The sequence below is a fragment of the Pseudophryne corroboree genome, chromosome 7, assembly GCF_028390025.1.
Source record: "Pseudophryne corroboree isolate aPseCor3 chromosome 7, aPseCor3.hap2, whole genome shotgun sequence".
Lineage (NCBI taxonomy): Eukaryota > Metazoa > Chordata > Amphibia > Anura > Myobatrachidae > Pseudophryne > Pseudophryne corroboree.
In genome coordinates this window covers 94944132-94964641 of record NC_086450.1, presented here as the reverse complement: position 1 = coordinate 94964641, position 20510 = coordinate 94944132, and the positions used below count along the sequence as shown (strand labels likewise).

Sequence of the window (20510 nt, the reverse complement as noted above, 5' to 3'; positions counted from 1 at the left end):
CCACCTTCCTGCTCCCCTATCACTTGTTCTGTGACGTTATAATATCACATGGATTGGAGGAAGGAGGCAAAGGGTGTTGACCCAGGGAGCTTTTACGCTCTGTTACTGTATGCCTCTGGACCACTGTCTAGCTTGTACTAGGCTAATTACAGGTAAAAATCTATGTGGTTGCATTGCCCATTTTTTTTTTACTAAATAAACCATTTATCTGATTAACATTAGGTTGTATGGATAAAATTGGTCCTGTCTTTGCAAAAATTGTTCAATGCTCTTTTGCAGACAGGCATTTTTCCTGGACCCCTAAAGGAAGCAATTGTTAGACCTCTTATTAAAAAACCTAATTTAGATCCCGACTGCATGACCAACTACAGACCGGTATCAAACCTTGCTTTTCTAGGAAAGGTTATTGAGAAAGTGGTTGCAAATCAACTGGAAACCCGCCTGACAACCCATGATATCTATGATCCATTCCAATCAGGATTCAGGAGAAGACATAGCACTGAAAATAAGAATTTACTTACCGATAATTCTATTTCTCGTAGTCCGTAGTGGATGCTGGGAACTCCGTAAGGACCATGGGGAATAGCGGCACCGCAGGAGACTGGGCACAAAAGTAAAGCTTTAGGACTACCTGGTGTGCACTGGCTCCTCCCCCTATGACCCTCCTCCAAGCCTCAGTTAGGATACTGTGCCCGGACGAGCGTACACAATAAGGAAGGATTTTGAATCCCGGGTAAGACTCATACCAGCCACACCAATCACACCGTACAACCTGTGATCTGAACCCAGTTAACAGCATGATAACAGAGGAGCCTCTGAAAAGATGGCTCACAACAATAATAACCCGATTTTTGTAACAATAACTATGTACAAGTATTGCAGACAATCCGCACTTGGGATGGGCGCCCAGCATCCACTACGGACTATGAGAAATAGAATTATCGGTAAGTAAATTCTTATTTTCTCTGACGTCCTAGTGGATGCTGGGAACTCCGTAAGGACCATGGGGATTATACCAAAGCTCCCAAACGGGCGGGAGAGTGCGGATGACTCTGCAGCACCGAATGAGAGAACTCCAGGTCCTCCTCAGCCAGGGTATCAAATTTGTAGAATTTAGCAAACGTGTTTGCCCCTGACCAAGTAGCTGCTCGGCAAAGTTGTAAAGCCGAGATCCCTCGGGCAGCCGCCCAAGATGAGCCCACCTTCCTTGTGGAATGGGCTTTTACAGATTTTGGCTGTGGCAGGCCTACCACAGAATGTGCAAGCTGAATTGTACTACAAATCCAACGAGCAATAGTCTGCTTAGAAGCAGGAGCACCCAGCTTGTTGGGTGCATACAGGATAAACAGCGAGTCAGATTTTCTGACTCCAGCTGTCCTGGAAACATATATTTTCAGGGCCCTGACTACGTCCAGCAACTTGGAGTCCTCCAAGTCCCTAGTAGCCGCAGGTACCACAATAGGCTGGTTCAATTGAAACGCTGAAACCACCTTAGGGAGAAATTGAGGACGAGTCCTCAATTCTGCCCTGTCCGTATGAAAAATTAGGTAAGGGCTTTTATAGGATAAAGCCGCCAATTCTGAGACACGCCTGGCTGAAGCCAGGGCCAACAGCATTACCACTTTCTATGTGAGATATTTTAAGTCCACAGTGGTGAGTGGTTCAAACCAATGTGATTTTAGGAACCCCAAAACTACATTGAGATCCCAAGGTGCCACTGGAGGCACAAAAGGAGGCTGTATATGCAGTACCCCCTTGACAAACGTCTGAACTTCAGGAACTGAAGCCAGTTCTTTCTGGAAGAAAATCGACAGGGCCGAAATTTGATCCTTAATGGACCCTAATTTTAGGCCCATAGACAGTCCTGTTTGCAGGAAATGCAGGAAACGACCCAGTTGAAATTCCTCTGTAGGGGCCTTCCTGGCCTCGCACCACGCAACATATTTACGCCAAATACGGTGATAATGCTGTACGGTTACATCCTTCCTGGCTTTGATCAGGGTAGGGATGACTTCATCCGGAATGCCTTTTTCCTTCAGGATCCGGCGTTCAACCGCCATGCCGTCAAACGCAGCCGCGGTAAGTCTTGGAACAGACAGGGTCCCTGCTGGAGCAGGTCCTTTCTTAGAGGTAGAGGCCACGGGTCCTCCGTGAGCATCTCTTGAAGTTCCGGGTACCAAGTCCTTCTTGGCCAATCCGGAGCCACGAGTATAGTCCTTACTCCTCTCCTTCTTATGATTCTCAGTACCTTGGGTATGAGAGGCAGAGGAGGGAACACATACACTGACTGGTACACCCACGGTGTTACCAGAGCGTCCACAGCTATTGCCTGAGGGTCCCTTGACCTGGCGCAATACCTGTCTAGTTTTTTGTTGAGGCGGGACGCCATCATGTCCACCTTTGGTTTTTCCCAACGGTTCACAATCATGTGGAAGACTTCTGGGTGAAGTCCCCACTCTCCCGGGTGGAGGTCGTGTCTGCTGAGGAAGTCTGCTTCCCAGTTGTCCACTCCCGGAATGAACACTGCTGACAGTGCTATCACATGATTTTCCGCCCAGCGAAGAATCCTTGCAACTTCTGCCATTGCCCTCCTGCTTCTTGTGCCGCCCTGTCTGTTTACGTGGGCGACTGCCGTGATGTTGTCTGATTGGATCAGCACCGGCTGACCTTGAAGCAGAGGTCTTGCTAGGCTTAGAGCATTGTAGATGGCCCTTAGCTCCAGGATATTTATGTGAAGTGATGTCTCCAGGCTTGACCACAAGCCCTGGAAATTTCTTCCCTGTGTGACTGCTCCCCAGCCTCTCAGGCTGGCATCCGTGGTCACCAGGACCCAGTCCTGAATGCCGAATCTGCGGCCCTCTAGAAGATGAGCACTCTGCAACCACCACAGGAGAGACACCCTTGTCCTTGGTGACAAGATTATCCGCTGATGCATCTGAAGATGCGACCCGGACCATTTGTCTAGCAGATCCCACTGGAAGGTTCTTGCGTGGAATCTGCCGAATGGGATTGCTTCGTAAGAAGCCACCATCTTTCCCAGGACCCTTGTGCATTGATGCACTGAGACTTGGCCTGGTTTTAGGAGATTTCTGACTAGTTCGGATAACTCCCTGGCTTTCTCCTCCGGGAGAAACACCTTTTTCTGGACTGTGTCCAGGATCATCCCTAGGAATAGAAGTCGTGTCGTCGGGATCAGCTGCGATTTTGGAATATTGAGAATCCAACCGTGCTGGCGCAGCACTATCTGAGATAGTGCTACTCCGACTTCCAACTGTTCCCTGGATCTCGCCCTTATCAAGAGATCGTCCAAGTAAGGGATAACTAAAACTCCCTTCCTTCGAAGGAGTATCATCATTTCGGCCATTACCTTGGTAAAGACCCGGGGTGCCGTGGACAATCCAAACGGCAGCGTCTGAAACTGATAGTGACAGTTCTGTACCACAAACCTGAGGTACCCTTGGTGAGAAGGGTAAATTGGGACATGTAGGTAAGCATCTTTGATGTTAGAAAACGGCGAGGGGGAGACGTCTCGAATTCCAATTTGTACCCCTGAGATACCACCTGAAGGATCCAGGGGTCCACTTGCGAGTGGGCCCACTGCGCACTGAACTTCTTGAGACGGGCCCCCACCGTGCCTGAGTCCGCTTGTAAAGCCCCAGCGTCATGCTGAGGACTTTGCGGAGGCGGGAGAGGGCTTTTGTTCCTGGGAACTGGCTGTTTGTTGCAGCCTTTTTCCTCTCCCTCTGCCACGGGCAGAAATGAGGCGCCTTTTGCCCGCTTGCCCTTATGGGGCCGAAAGGACTGCGCCTGATAATACGGCGTCTTCTTAGGTTGAGAAGCTACCTGGGGTAAAAATGTGGATTTTCCAGCAGTTGCCGTGGCTACCAGGTCTGATAGACCTACCCCAAATAACTCCTCCCCCTTATAAGGCAATACTTCCATGTGCCTTTTAGAATCCGCATCACCTGACCACTGCCGCGTCCATAAACCTCTTCTTGCAGAAATGGACAGCGCGCTAACTCTTGATGCCAGTCGGCAAATATCCCTCTGTGCATCACGCATATATAGAAATGCATCCTTCAAATGCTCTATAGTCAGTAATATACTGTCCCTATCTAGGGTATCAATATTTTCAGTCAGGGAATCCAACCACGCCAGGCCCGCACTGCACATCCAGGCTGAGGCGATTGCTGGTCGCAGTATAACACCCGTGTGAGTGTATATACATTTAAGGATATTCTCCAGCTTTCTATCGGCAGGTTCCTTTAGGGCGGCCGTATCAGGAAAGGGTAGTGCTACCTGTTTAGACAAGCGTGTGAGCGCTTTATCCACCCTAGGGGGTGTTTCCCAACGTGCCCTATCCTCTGGCGGGAAAGGGTACGATGCCAATAACCTTTTAGGAATTATCAGTTTTTTATCGGGGGAAACCCACGCCTCATCACACACTTCATTTAATTCCTCGGATACAGGAAAAACTACAGGCAGTTTTTTCTCACCAAACATAATACCCTTTTTAGTGGTACTTGTATTATCAGAGATATGCAATACATTTTTCATTGCTTCAATCATGTAACGTGTGGCCCTAGTGGAAGTCACGTTTGTCTCCTCATCATCGACACTGGAGTCAGTATCCGTGTCTGTGTCTGCCATTTGAGGTAACGGGCGTTTTAAAGCCCCTGATGGCGTTTGAGACCCCTGGACAGGCACAAGCTGAGTAGCCGGCTGTCTCATGTCGTCAACTGTCTGTCGTAAAGAGCTGACACTGTCACGCAATTCCTTCCATAAGCTCATCCACTCAGGTGTCGATTCCCTATGGGGTGACAACTCTATAATAGGCAATTGCTCCGCCTCCATCTCATTTTCCTCCTCAAACATGTCGACACAATCGTACCGACACACCGCACACACACAGGGAATGCTCTGATAGAGGACAGGACCCCACTAGCCCTTTGGGGAGACAGAGGGAGAGTATGCCAGCACACACCAGAGCGCTATATATAGACAGGAATACCACTATAAAATGTGCTTTTCCCTTTATAGCTGCTGTTAGTATCAAAACTGCGCCAAATTAGTGCCCCCCTCTCTTTTTTACCCTTTTCTGTAGTGCAGGACTGCAGGGGAGAGTCAGGGAGACGTCCTTCCAGCGGAGCTGTGATGGAAAATGGCGCCCGTGTGCTGAGGAGATAGGCTCCGCCCCCTTCTCGGCGGCCTTTTCTCCCGCTTTTTGGTGAGTTCTGGCAGGGGTTAAAATACATCCATATAGCCCTGGGGGTTATATGTGGTGTATTTATGCCAGCCAAGGTGTTTACATTGCTGCTCAGGGCGCCCCCCCCTAGCGCCCTGCACCCTCAGTGACCGAAGTGTGAAGTGTGCCTGAGTAACAATGGCGCACAGCTGCAGTGCTGTGCGCTACCTTGTTGAAGACTGATGTCTTCTGCCGCCGATTTTTCCGGACCTCTTCTTGCTTCTGGCTCTGTAAGGGGGCCGGCGGCGCGGCTCTGGGACCGAGCTCCGAGGCTGGGCCTGTGTTCGGTCCCTCTGGAGCTAATGGTGTCCAGTAGCCTAAGAAGCCCAATCCACTCTGCACGCAGGTGAGTTCGCTTCTTCTCCCCTTAGTCCCTCGATGCAGTGAGCCTGTTGCCAGCAGGTCTCACTGAAAATAAAAAACCTAAAACTAAACTTTCACTAAGAAGCTCAGGAGAGCCCCTAGTGTGCACCCTTCTCGGCCGGGCACAATAATCTAACTGAGGCTTGGAGGAGGGTCATAGGGGGAGGAGCCAGTGCACACCAGGTAGTCCTAAAGCTTTACTTTTGTGCCCAGTCTCCTGCGGAGCCGCTATTCCCCATGGTCCTTACGGAGTTCCCAGCATCCACTAGGACGTCAGAGAAACAGCCCTGGTGTGTGTGTGTGTTAAATGATCTTCTGATGGAAAGAGACAGAGGTGACTGTTCAATATTAATCCTTCTGGATCTCTCTGCAGCATTTGATACTGTGGACCATGGGCTTCTTATTGAGCGACTGATACATTTTTATGAACTGGATGGCACAATCCTAAACTGGTTCAAATAATTTCTCACAGGCAGGTAGCAGAGAGTATCATCTGGAGTATACTCATCACCATCAATGCCACTGCCATGTGGTGTCCCACAAGGTTTTATACTATCCCCCATGCTTTTTGCAGTATACATGCTCCTGCTGGGTGAAATAATCAGGCGCCATGGGCTGGTCTACCACTGCTATGCAGATGATACGCAACTGTACTTGTCCTTTGCTCCGAGCATTGATAACCCAATAGCAACCCTAAATGGCTGTCTAGCTGAACTCCAAGAGTGGGTGAGTGCCAGTTGGCTGCGACTGAACCCGGATAAAACAGAGGTCCTTATGATAGGACCGCAACATCAAAGGACAAGACTGCAGCATAGCCAACCAACTGGACTTACACTCGGGGATTCAGAATTACAAACCACTGATCGTGTGCGGAATCTTGGCATTGTCCTGGATGGTGGCTTGACACTTAAACATCAGATATCAGCCACAATCAATCCTCATTCTTTCACCTGAGGAACATAGCTAGAATCAAGCACTTAATTCCCTCAGATGATCTGCCAAAAGTCATCTATGCATTTGTATCATCTCGATTAGACTACTGTAATGGCCTCTACCTCCCAGCAAAATTATTGCAGCGCTTACAGCTGGTGCAAAACACAGCTGCCAGGCTGTTAACCGACCAGCTCCGTTCTAGGCTAGCCACATAACACCCATACTCTACTCCCTTCACTGGCTGCCTGTAAGATGGCGAATCATCTTCAAGATTGGCTTACTGAGTTTCAAAGCACTACATGACCTGGGCCCAAGGTACCTGATGCAGCTTCTGACCCCATACTGCCCCACTCGATTACTGCGATCTGTAGATGAAGGACTTTTAGCAGTACCTAGAATCTCCCGTAATTCATCTGAGGGTCGAGCTTTTAGTCATGTGGCTCCGACTATAGTACTCCCTTCCCCGCACAGTGCGAGTGGCCCCAACTATAGATTCCTTCAAAAGTTGACTCAAGACTTTCCTGTTTACTCAAGCATTTCCATAATGTCCCTTTAGTATCTACATGCTTCTGTATTTTATGAAAAGCTTTTCTGTACTTCATTATTTTCTGTACTATATTATGCTCTGTATCTGTTAAGCTCCTTGAGTTCTATTGTAGAAAGAGTGCTATATAAATAAAATTATTATTATTATTATTATTATTATAGATAAGAATATATTCAAGAAATAATCAACTAGCTTTACTATGAAGTGACTGAATGTTTTAAATTATGCTAATGCTGGGACATATACAGGGAGTTCAAGAAGTCCCTCCGCAGTGAGCGCTGTCTTTGGCTGCAGATCTCCTTTACAGCTATGGGAGGCCAGACAGAGACAACACTTTAAACATTAATATAGAAAAGTATATAACAAATTATCTTGCGGAGGGACTTTTTAAACTTCCTGTACTTATAAAACTAGGACAGACAGATAATTTAAGCTTAATGACCATAAGGTGGGTACATTGCCTAAATATGTCGGAAACAGCTGTTTTGTGAGTTCAAACAATCACTATTCGGGGGGCTAGTCACATCAGTGTTGCATCAGGCACAGAATATACAGATCCCCGAATGAGATATACACTTTAAATAATAAACTACTTTGGGTCGCTGTCATACAGGTGAGGACTCCTCACAATTTTGGCTGCAGTTTTTCTGTCCGTAAAGACAACATTGGAAAAATGAATAGCATTGCCATAAATGTACACACCTGGTCTTCAGGTCTGCTCCTGTCCTCCCGTTTTAGCGATCCAGCCACAACTAAAACAGATTTTATGGCTCTGAGACCCCAATCATAATGATCCTGCACAATGTAGTGAGTAACATGAAGATAATTACGTTCAGTAGTGTGGTTGAAAAGAGAGCAGAAGAAAGAGAGACACAAGAAGAATAGAGGAAAATACAGGCAATGCCGAGAACAATATATTGCATTATTTAACTATTTGGCGCTCCATGTAAGAGGGAACCATAACCACATTAGCAGTTACTAAAGAGGTTATGAGATCCGTTTGGTATTTATCATACAGCAGTAAGCATTTGGGATAAAGCAATGATAAGTAGAAGGTGATAACGCGCCAACCAATCAGCTCCTAACTGTCAATTTACATATTGGAGCTGATTGGCTGGTGCATTATCACCTTGCACTTATCACTGCTTTATCACTTCTCCAGGCTTAATACATCTGCCCTGGTGTTAGCAGTACAGAGGGGACCCTGCAACTGCCTTTCTGGCTTTAGTAACGTTTTCCACACTTTGTTGAGTCCAAACTGGGAGAAACTGCAATGTGCATGCACAGACGGACATTGCACACGCACAATGGGGGTCATTCTGACCCGATCGCTCGCTGCAGTTTGTCGCAGTGCAGCGATCGGGTCAGAACTGCTCCTGCGCCGCAGTGCGCCAGCGCATGCCAGCCGTCGTTGCCTAGCGATCGTCTCTGAGGCAGAGGCGGTCGCTGGGCGGGAGGGGGATGAACGGCGGCGTTAAGCCACCGCTTAGGTGGCGCGGTCCGGTCAACGCAGGCGTGGCCGGACCGTTGGGGGGGCGGGCCGCGGCGGCTGCGTGACGTCACCCCGGGGCAGCGAAGAGGTTCTCCCTCCCAGCCACAGGAGCTGCGCAGGCCGGGAGTAACTCCTGAGATGCAAAAGCATCGCCGCTGTGCGATGCATTTGCATTACTGTATGTGTGTGTGTGTGGGGGGGGCACTGACATGCGGGGCGGACTAGCCCTGTGCTGGGCGTGCCCCCGCATGTCTGAGTGCCTGATCGTAGCTGTGCTAAATTTAGCACAGCTACGATCAACTCGGAATGACCCCCAATACTCATTAGCCCGAGGATAGCAGCGTTGGGCTGCCAGCAACACAGAAAGGCACAGAGAAAGGTGACACCGCTAGACTTCAGCAGGAGAGGTAAATTGTGTCAAATACTGGGGGCATATTCATTAGTACAGTATCATGTCATACTAGATGCAAAATGCCACCGACAATTAAGATTGTTGTTAAATGGAGCCTTTACAGTTAAACATCAATTACCTAATTTCCCCTGTAGGGGTTTAGCATTGTCAATACCTGTTTGGAAAGGAGCTGACGGCACAAAGTGTACAGACTGATGAATTTCCTTGAGAGCATCCTTGCATCTATAAAGCCTTCTGCTACCAACATGATTTCACATATAAGTTCAAAATCTGGAATGACCATGGCACATGGACTACAAGGAAAAGGATGTAAGAGAAATAAAAAAAAACATAAACTGTAGCACATTTCCAAACACATAGTGTAATAATACACAAGGGATGCAGATAAGTCGATGATCACTTAGTTATGAGATCGACAGAAGAATGGCGGCGGTGTCCCAACACAACAATAATAATGCTACTTACAGCATTTTTGCAATGCAGTCATTATAATGCAGATGTACACGTGACTGAAGGGCTGGTGGGCAGAGGGGATTGTGAGGGAAAGCTGGTGGTACATCTAAAATTGGTGGGCAGCATGACATGTATGGCTAAAGTTTGTGGGCAGGGGTAGCATGTGAAACATTGGTCAGCAGAGGAGCATGTGAGGGAAAAGCTAATGGGCGGGGGTGGCATGTGAGATAAAAGCTAGCTGGCAGAGGGCATGTGAGGGAAAAACTGGTAGGCAGATTTTCATGTTTTCATTATTTATTTAGAATAGACACTTTGGGGTATATTCAATTAGCGTCGGATCCATTCCGACATGTATTTGTCGGACTGGATTCGACAACCCCTATTCAAATCTCATCTCAATTCGACTTTTTCAAGTCGAATTGAGATGAGGGACCCAGAGGAGGAGAGGGGTGGGGGAGCCGCAGGGACAGCCGCCGGCAGACGGAGGAGATCAGCGCTACAGAAGCTCTGCAGGAGGATGTCACACAGTCGCCCAACCTCACAGCAGTGTCCACTCGGCTCCAGCAAGCGTAACCTTGCTGGAGCTGGGTGGAAGCTGCCGTGAGCGGCACGGCTGTGTGACATCCTGTTGCAACGCTGTGCTGTAGCGCTGATCTCCCCTATATGCCCGCAGCTGTCCCCCGTCTCCCCGCAGCTCTCCCCCCTCTCCTCCTCTGGGTCCCACATCTCAGTCCGTTATTCTTTTATGTCGGACTGAGATGGTCGAAAAGGCACGTGGATCGGCAGCTATTCCACTGATCCACGTGCTTTTCGACAAGTCGAATACCTCAACTTGTCGAAAATACTGAATAGGTTGGAACCCCTTCCGACCTAAAAAAAGTCGAAAACTGACGTCTTTTCGACAGACGGCAGCTTTCGACGTCAATTGAATATACCCCTTTATGTTTCATGCAGGTATACAGGAATATCACATTGTCTTTGAACGTACATAATACATAGAAAAGAGACTCAAACAAATCATCAAAAAAGTGTCTGTTGCCAGATGATTGCAAGTTTTTGTTCTGCGTTTTTTTAAAATCTGCTATTTGGAAAACCCATGTTTGTCCCTGGGCAGCAATGGAGTCTGCAGAGTGTTCTAATGAGACATCAGTCTATCTGGACTGCAGTCTTGAAAGCCAGGAAGGAACAGGTAAGAGTTATTCATTGTTTTACACACATGTCAAATGAATGAGGTGCTGCTGGGAAGTGGGTCTTGGGGGAAGGGGGATTAGGGTGTCAAGAAACCTTGTACCTGCCCTTATTGGGCTATCATCAGCCATTAATGCTCCAGTAACCTCTTCTGGAAGCCAGCTGTCCTTAACTGCTGAAAAACCAACCAGAGCACTTTCAACTTACGTTAGCACAGCTTGTTAGAATTTGAAGTTGTTGTACAAAGAAGGAATACTCTTTTTCAATGGCACCCTCAGGGGGGGGGGTGTATAGTAAATTATGCTCACCATGGGCTCTGTTTTGTATGCCTGAAACAATAATGTACTTTACTTATCATACTAGCCACCAGAATGGTCACAATACACTATGGAACCAGAATGGTCTTTGCTAGTATGATCAGCGACAGAATGTGCAGACCTTCATATACTGTACTGACGACTAGAAGGCAATCTTCTTTGCATATTGACCATCAGAATGTGCTCTGCTTTTCATAGTGGCAACAAGAATGGGCTCTGTTTTGTATAGCTCCCTCTAGAGTGGGGTTTAATTTCTACAGAATACAGTACTTGCCTTTTACTTTGGCTCAGCTTTGCTTTATTATTAATCAATATTTTAAAAAGGTGAACAATTTCCATAGGGCCGTACTATTTGTAGGAGTTACACAGAAGCTATATTCTAAGAACAAGCTGGTTACAAAATTAAGAAGATGATGCAATAAGACTTTGCCGCACTTTGTACTTTGTACTTTCCACCCAGGATGGTGTCTGCACTGTACATAGGGTTTTTCTGCAGTAAATGATGGTCGTAGCAGAAGTCTATTTTAAATGAACTCCAAGGCCCAGATTTATCAAACCTTGGAGGGTAATAAATAGTACGGTGATAAAGTACCAGCCAATCAGCTCATAACTGTCATTTTTCAAACACAACCTCTGACATGTCAGTTAGGAGCTGATTGGCTGGTACTTGGGCCTATATATCACAAGCTAATCACAGCTAACAACAAATAACATGGATTAGCCGCTTACTCCTTAGATATGATGCACCATTAATTTCCATACAGAATGCAGTATCATATAGATCATTAGATAGGACGATGGATTGTATGGTAGTTATCAGATATGGCTCTACAGTGTATGCTGGCGATTACATATGTCTGTAATAAACACTACTCAGATAGAACTGCACATTTTGTTTAACAATTAACATAACGTAGCAGAGTTTGGGTTTATTTTATATCGGCCATTTTTAATTTTTAATTGTATTTTCAAGGCAAACTGAGTAGTTTTTGATTTAATATATTGGTCATTGCTGGCAAAACCGTATGGGTATGGGTCATTAGGTCGACCACACTTAGGTCGACAGTCATCAGGTCGACATGCATTAGGTCGACATGACCACTAGGTGGACATGGCCATTAGGTCGACATGAACAAGGTCGACATGAGTTTTTACTTTTTTGGGTGTCATTTTCTTCGTAAAGTGACGGGGAACCCAAATTAGTGCACCGTGTCCCCTCGCATGGCTCACCATGCTTCGGTCAAGGCGCCCGCTATGCTACTGCTGCGCTCGCCACAGGTTACCGTTCCCAATCGTGGTCCACGTGGATAGTAAAGTATGAAAAAGTAAAAAAAAAAAAAAAAAAAATGTGAAAAACTCATGTCGACCTTTTTCCATGTCAACCTTGTTCATGTCGAACTAATGACCATGTTGACCTAGTGACCCTGTTGACCTAATGCACATCGACCAATAGTGGGCATGCTAATGACTGTCGACCTAAGTGTGGTCGACCTAATGACCGTATCCCAACCATACTGATCATTGGTAAATAATACGATATGCTGGGTACTACAGGTTATATAATGTGCTGGACATTTGTGGCTGCAATATGCTGGGATAGGTGAACTGGGTATTGCTCTGTAAGGTAAACCTCATCTAAATTTTGCCTAAAGGCCTCAAATCATTGAGCCAGCTGTAGTCTTATTCTGTATGAGTGCCAGTCCTCCTGTTTTTTTTATATATATATATATATATATATATATACAGAAAATCCTGCACTCTCATCGGCAGCTCCATTCACCTTAATGCTTTAGTTAATTAGTATACATCTGAATACACAATGGGGTTTTGGTTTATGAAGCTGCCAAAGAGAGTGCAGGGTTTTCTGTATATGTATATCTGAGTTCAGTGGTAACAGCCCACCGCACCCCAACCTAGGGGTGGGGAGTACATGAGAGCACCCCACTCCTGGGATTGGCGAGAGCAGTGGATCCGTGTGTGTGTGTGTGTGTGTATATATATATATATATATATATATATATTGAGATACTATCCACATTTTCTGATTCTAAATGAAAGTTATATATACTATGAATATTTTCTACAGCACCTGTGCATAGCCTGACCCTGAAATAAGTCAAATACACTATTTTGCATGACAGCATTTGTTAATTTGCTTCCAATTGTCAATGTTATAGCACTGATAATGTTCACAGGACTGCACTATTGCACAAGCCTGTGCTTATTTATGGCCTGTACAGTGAGATAACATAACCCTATATCTAATGTATGCCTTCCGTTATTTTATGCACAATTAAGCAAATGCATGTTTGGAGACCAGAAAGGCATGAAGGTGGAATGAACTGGGGGTCTTGATGAACTGATTAATATATAGACCATGCTGTAAATGGATTGGAGAGGACAGTGTGCTAGTTCTGTCAGGATGGATTATGTAGAAGGAGGAAGAACAGAGTGTAAAGGAGAAGCGATGGATGACAAATTAACATAAGGAAAATGCAGAGATTCTAGTGTGATATACTCGGGATCCACAGCTGATAGCTACACTCTGCTACTGTACTGCATTGGAGAGAAACAGTAGAAGGTTTAACAGCCCCATATTTGCAATATAGTAAGGGGTTTGCGGGTTTAATAGTAAAGAACATTCAGTATCATGACAAGCTGGTTGTTGAAAAAAGAAACCCCTCGGACTGACCCAGAGGGAGATATATACTCCAGTTTACACATCTTTAAAAAAACAAATCACTCTTTTTAGGAAGCACTGTCCTTTGCAATTTTAATCACCGCTATACATGCGATCAGTGGTGGGATGTATCACATTTAAAATGCGACGCTTGATACATTTTGCCATGAAGATGCTGTGGGTCTCCAGTATTAGCGAATCACCTCTAGGCGGTAAATTTACTAAAGGTTCTAAAAATGAAAATGGGAGATGTTGCCATAGCAACCAATCAGATTCTGCCTATCATTTGCTAGGATGCAATAGATAAATGATACACAGTATTTGATTGGTTGCTATAGGCAACATCACTTTTCATTTTTAGAACCTTTAGTACATTTCCCCCTAATTTTCTGATTGTGAATGCACCAATGACTCTGACAGGTGCTGCACTCTATGGCTCACACATATATTACCTTTTTCTGTTTGTATTTTAGACATTTTTTGTTTTTGCATTTGAGATTTTCTACGGTTTATTGAGGCCAGACAGTGAATGCGTATGTAGCAAAGAAACAACACATGGTTGTATGTGATGTATGTCTGTCCTATTCCTGGCGCCTCTGCAACTGGTGCTGATCCGCATACATCTTGCAAACACTGTAACTTTGCCTATGGTGGCAACTGCAGCATTTTTTTGGCTAATGCATTTTATGGCTTCAATTTTGGGCACCATTGTGGACAACCAGGCCAGCCAAGACAAACTGCGGGCGCAAGAGACAGGGGACATGGCCACACTTCCTCAAGAAAAAAAAGCACTGATAAATACAATTCAGTGGGGCGTAAATACAGGAGACAATGGAGGCACTTGGCTTCCGGGCACCAGACCTGAAGGGGGCGCACTGATATCTTCCATTGTTCCAGTTTCCGCATTATGTGCCACAGAGTAGGAATAAGGAAGGCTCCCAGGGGGCATGTGGTGCCTTCCTCCCTCTTCCAGGGCCTTCACCCCGGAGTCTGGTCCCAGCCTATAGACAGAACTTGAAACAATGAAACAGCACCATTGTACATATAAAGGGATGGCAGAAGCCAGAGTGCCTGACCCTTCCCTCCTTTGTTGGCTCTTGCCCCACACACACACACACACACACACACACACACAGACACACACACACACACACACACACACACACACACACACACACACACACACACACACACACACGGGACCGCCTCTGCTGTTGCTGTGGGAGCAGCAAATAGCAAAAACGGAAGACCATGATCAGCAACAGGAAGTGTTTGCGTGCTGGGGTGTTGCTTGTTACTTGGCGGAGGGTGTGGGTCTGGGTGCTGTTGGGGTGTTGGGAGCAGTGGTATCACTACGGGGACACCGGGGGAACGGGCCGCACCCAGGTGTCACCTGCTGAGGGGTGACACCAAAGTGCTGGCTCTTTCTCAGTGACAGGAGCCACGTGCTGCACTGTAACATTATGCGCAGCACTCGGCTGATGCCACAGTATAGGAGCTGACACTGCAGACAGTTGCCATGTGCAGCCCAGAATCTCTAGATCCCCCAGAGTGACAAAAGTTTTTACATGAGATTAAAAGGGGGTTACCATGAGGCCACATCACTATTTTGTCAGTGCGCACACAGAGTATTTCCACTGCACCGGGTGTCCCAGAACACAGTGATGCCCCTGATTTGGATTAAAGGGGAAGGGGATGTATGTATGGATGATACTGGAGTGTTAGTAGTGAATGTGGGGGTGGGGGTGACTGGGTGCTGCAGGGCTGTTGGTAGTGAATGTGGGTTGACGGAGTGTGTGTCTGAGTGTTACTGGGTGTTGATAGTAAATGCGAGAGGAAGGGGAACAAACAACTATCTGCCCTCCAGGCTCCTGGCATGAACTTACACCCCTGCTATGCACACCTCCGCAGCTCGCCGGACTGCTTAGACAATACGGGGCCTGGGTAACTAGTACCCACCCCTCTAAAACCCTCAGCACTGTAGACGACAACGCAGCCGTAGGATTCTGAAATAAAAGAACAACGACTGTTACATTTACCGGAAAAGAGCTTTAACATTTTCTGGAAGTTCCGCTCTACCAGCATATCCTGGGTTCAGAGTGATGAAGATCCCAACTGTACTTATAAGCTCAATTGTCTCTCCTAGAAAGTGAAATCTATAAAACATGAATATGAAATATTGGGATTTATATCACATAGTAAGGATAATTATTTATAAACACATACCACTTTTATCAATCTTTAAATATATTCATTAAACATAGAAAACACAACAAAACACTTTTTTTATTTTGTTAATAAAAATTATTCTTCATCAGTGTGAGTTATTTTTATTTGCATTCTATAACAGGGGTGGTCTTCAAGTTGCCGGCGGTCGGCGTCCCGGCGACCACCTTGGGGCCGGAATCCCGACCGCCGGCATACCGACATCTTTTCTCCCTCTTGGGGGTCCACAACCCCCCTGGAGGGAGAATAGATAGTGTGGTGTGCGCAGCGCGCCACCGTGCCTGCAGCGCGGCGAGCGCAGCGAGCCCGCAAAGGGCTCATTTGCGCTCACCCAGCTGTCGGTATGCCGACGGTCAGGATTCCGGCGCCGGCATGCTGGTCACCGGGAGCCCTACCGCCGGCATACCATACTACACCCCTATTACAGTATTGTATACACAAAACATTAGTAAACTTTCATACAATTAACTATGGGAGTGGTAAGTTATTTTATATACCTTTTCTTGTTGTGTCGAATGGCATCTTGAATTGTCTTGACTTGTACAGCAATTACAGACAACACTTCTACTGATATACGGTTGAATTCATCAAAGCAACCCCAGACTCCTGTCTGACATAAGCCTTTATAGATGTTGCCTAGGGACTAGCAAATAATAAAACAAATAATATTATATATGGATAGATATTTTGTAGAAGCTACAGTACAAATACAAAGTTCACTTTGACACTGTATCCAGATGGTAGGTCGACAGTCAATAGGCCGACCACTATTGGTCGACATGAGAAAAAGGTTGACTTTTTTTTTTGTAAACTGTTTTTTAACTTTTTCATACTTTACCATCCATGTAGACTATGATTGGGAATAGTAACCGAGCGAAGCGGGCTATATAAGGAGACACTGTGCACTAATTGGGGTTTCTGCTCAAATTACTGAAAAAACTACACCAAAAACATAAAAAGAACCTCAACTCGACCTTTATATTTGTCGACATGTGACGTGTTGTCATGTTCGCTGTGTCAACCCTTTTCCCATGTTGACCATGTCCATGTCGACCAATAGTGGTCGACCTATTGACTGTTGACCTGAACTAGGTCAACCCTTTGATCCATAACCCTTTGACACACCTTGTAGTCCATTTGCTCTGAACAGTTGAAGACATAAACCATAATTCCCAAGGACCGGCCAAGATCTTTGGTGGTCTCTGTCTTTCCAGTTCCTGCAGGACCTGAAAGGGCACCACTCATGGCTAGGTGAAGAGACTGAGTCAAGGTTATGTAGCATCTGAAATGGTAGAAATATGGTGAAATAAATATGATCCTTACAATGTATTACCGATATGTTATATCTAAAGGTATATTTGTACGGATTTTATTTTATATAGGGATATGTTCATTTTCTATACCCTATTTTCTATAGCTTACCCATTATTTTGCCAGTCCCAGCCTCTATACATTAATAGCAACCCCACGGTAACACCAATATAACCACATTAGATTGATGCATCTGTCAAATTGTTGTGGTGAGATTGTGGTGTCAAAATAACATCTACAGTATAGCAAACACTTTCATTACTAGGTTTATGTCTTTTTTGTTTCAGCTCCGTGATTTCTTGCCCCTTACAGATTTACCTACTGTAAATTACACAGTGACAGTCTTTGAATTGCTTTAATGCGTTGTTTTTTTCTTTTCAACTTATTTAATTAGCATTTGAAGTGTGAAAGAAAAGCTGCACAGAAAAGCTAAAGCAAAAAAAAAAAACATCCCATCCTAAAACAGTGAGTAGTTCTTTATTATACATTGTAGTATCAATCTTTTCATATTGGTTAGTATATATATTAAAAGAACTGTAATTGGGGTTATTGCATGATTTTATAGTTATCAATAAATATACTGCAGCTTTCCACTTGTATTTTTAAACTTGGGCCACAATTTATTTACTCTACCTATTTAGAAAATCTTTTCTTTTTCTTTTTTAGCAGAACACTTAGGACATATACTGTACACCAGGGGTGGGGAACCTTTTTTCTACAGAGGGCCATTTGGATATTTATAAAATCCTTCGGGGCCATACAAAAATTGTCAACTTAAAAAATGACCCTGCCCCCCAGTAGGTCTGCCCCTTAGAGGTACTGTGTGTGCGCGCCGGAGGCGCGCACGCGCCAAAAAAATGGGTGTGGCCAGTTAAAATGGGACGTGATACACATATGCCCCCAATAGTGCGGTGCCAGATCCACAATTGCCCCCACAGTGCCAGGTATAAAAATGCCCCCACAGTGCCAGGTTTACAAATGCCCCTCACAGTGCCAGGTATACAGATGTCCCCACAGTGCCAGGTATACAGATGCCCCCACAGTGCCAGGTATACAAATGCCCCTCACAGTGCCAGGTATACAGATGTCCCCACAGTGCCAGGTATACAGATGCCCCTCACAGTGCCAGGTATACAGATGCCCCCACAGTGCCAGGCATACAGATGTCCCCACAGTGCCAGGTATACAGATGCCCCCACAGTGCCAGGTATATAAATGCCCCTCACAGTGCCAGTTATACAGATGCCCCCACAGTGCCAGGTATACAAATGCCCCCCACAGTGCCAGGTATACAAATGCCCCCCACAGTGCCAGGTATACAAATGCCCCTCACAGTGCCAGGTATACAGATGTCCCCATAGTGCCAGGTATACAGATGCCCCCACAGTGCCAGGTATACAGATGCCCCCACAGTGCCAGGTATACAAATGCCCCTCACAGTGCCAGTTATACAGATGCCCCCACAGTGCCAGGTATACAAATTCCCCCACAGTGCCAGGTATACAGATGCCCTCCCACCTCCCCTCTCCCCTCCGTGCTGCTTACCGTGCTCCTTTCGGCGGGACACGGAGGAGAGCACGGCTGTCGGGTGGGAGCAGCGGCGTGTAGTACTTCAAACCAGCCGCCTGTTCGAGAGCCAATCAGAGCTCGCAGACCGGCAGCCGCGGAACCTGATTGGCTGCCGGTCCGCGAGCTCTGATTGGCTCACGGACCGGCGGCTGGTTTGAAGTACTACACGCCGCCGCTCCCACCCGCCAGCCGCGCTCTCCTCCCTGTTCTGACAGCTGAGACACGCTGCCGCCGGACTGAGCGGCAGCGTGTCTCACTGACACAAGCTGGTGGGCCGGACCAAACGGCTTTGCGGGCCATATACGGCCCGCGGGCTAAAGTTCCCCACCCCTGCTGTACACATTGGTTATTTCTTCCCTATGCCCCTATCCCGTTATACAGAGTTGCATTACTGGCCTATGCTATCTTCGAGTATAACAAGCAAAGGACATATTTCTTTGTTGGGAAACTTTTGTGGCAGATAAATTAATACATGCTATTAATGGAGGTATGTACAGTGAATGCAGTATTTGATTGGACGACTGCCTGTCAAATCAGGAGTCACAGTGCACACACCTCCCATTCCTAGGTGTTTGTGTAGGACCTTCAACATTGAACTCTTAAGGGGAGTACACACGGAGAGATCTGACTAGATTGCTTAGATCTTAAGCACAGATCTCTCCGTGTGTATGCCCCCCAGCGATAGCAATGTACGGCCCTGCATATCGCTATCGCCGGTGCTAGATCTAGCAGGTCGCTCACTTCAGCGCTGTGTGAAGTGAACGGCCTCCCGTTCCCCTCCCCTAAGCTCAGCACACATCGCGCTGTGCTGAGCGGGGGGAGAGATGTGTGCTGAGCGGTCTGTGATAGATCACTCAGCACACATCTCTCTAGTGTGTACCCCTCTTTAGGGATCTATTCATGAAGCAGTGAAAAAAGTGGAGAAGTGAGCCAGTAGAGAATTTGCCCATGGAAACCATGAATCAGCTGCTATATATAATTTTATAGAATTCACTTGATAAATGTTACATCAATGCTGATTGGTTGCTGTAGGAAAATTTCCACTGGCTCACTTCTCCTCTCTTTTCACTGCTTCATAAATAGACCCTTTAGGCTCTCGCTAAACCGCCAGAATGGTATAGACCTGCCTTGATTTTTAGGTAATACAACACTGCCACTGAACTGCTAAAGTAAGGGCAACTAGCAGACAAGGTAGAAGTAAAGAGGTTCCTTAAATTTAACACACGCTTTATCACTGCTTCATTTTGTGGTTATAACTGATCAGCCAACAATTCTGTACGCACCTGTCAGTAAGTGGTGTTATCACAAGGCGAGGGGTATTGCCAAGATATTCATAGGAATAATGAAACTGAGCATCGCAGATATTAACAAAACACTCCTTTATGTCTTCGTCCCATCGGTGGCGCAGCTGTGACAGCCATGTAAATGCCTGCCCATTGGAGATCTAAAATTGTCAACAAAATTTAAAATTTAAATATCAGATACAAATAAGAAATTCTTAGCACCCAAACAGCATGTTTTAAGAAGGAGCTTTGGGGTACATTTACTAAGCAGTGATAAGAGTGGAGAAGTGAGACAGTGGAGAAGTTGCCCCATCAACCAATCAGCAGCTCTGTAAAATTTTGTAGTATGCAAATTATAGATGTTACTTTAGTGCTGATTGGTTGCAATGGGCACTTCTCCACTGGCTCACTTCTCCGCTCTTATCACAGCTTAGTAAATGTCGCCTTGTGTTCTTAGTAGGATATTTCAAAGAGAATATAGTAAAATCAGC

General features: G+C 46.1%; 1 protein-coding gene across 5 annotated transcripts in view; it reads right to left on the bottom strand.

Annotated features, from left to right (window-relative positions):
- LOC134944673 (dynein axonemal heavy chain 11-like) overlaps positions 1 to 20510 on the bottom strand; it is a 697358-nt gene that overhangs the window by 483142 nt on the left and 193706 nt on the right. For all 5 annotated transcript variants that reach the window (XM_063933444.1, XM_063933440.1, XM_063933442.1 and 2 more), the window contains 6 exons: positions 20020 to 20180; positions 16982 to 17138; positions 16354 to 16499; positions 15670 to 15786; positions 9147 to 9285; positions 7791 to 7883 (listed from right to left, as the gene is read on the bottom strand). In XM_063933444.1, the coding sequence (XP_063789514.1) occupies positions 7791 to 7883; positions 9147 to 9285; positions 15670 to 15786; positions 16354 to 16499; positions 16982 to 17138; positions 20020 to 20180 (813 nt within the window). The remainder of the gene's footprint in view (positions 1 to 7790; positions 7884 to 9146; positions 9286 to 15669; positions 15787 to 16353; positions 16500 to 16981; positions 17139 to 20019; positions 20181 to 20510) is intronic.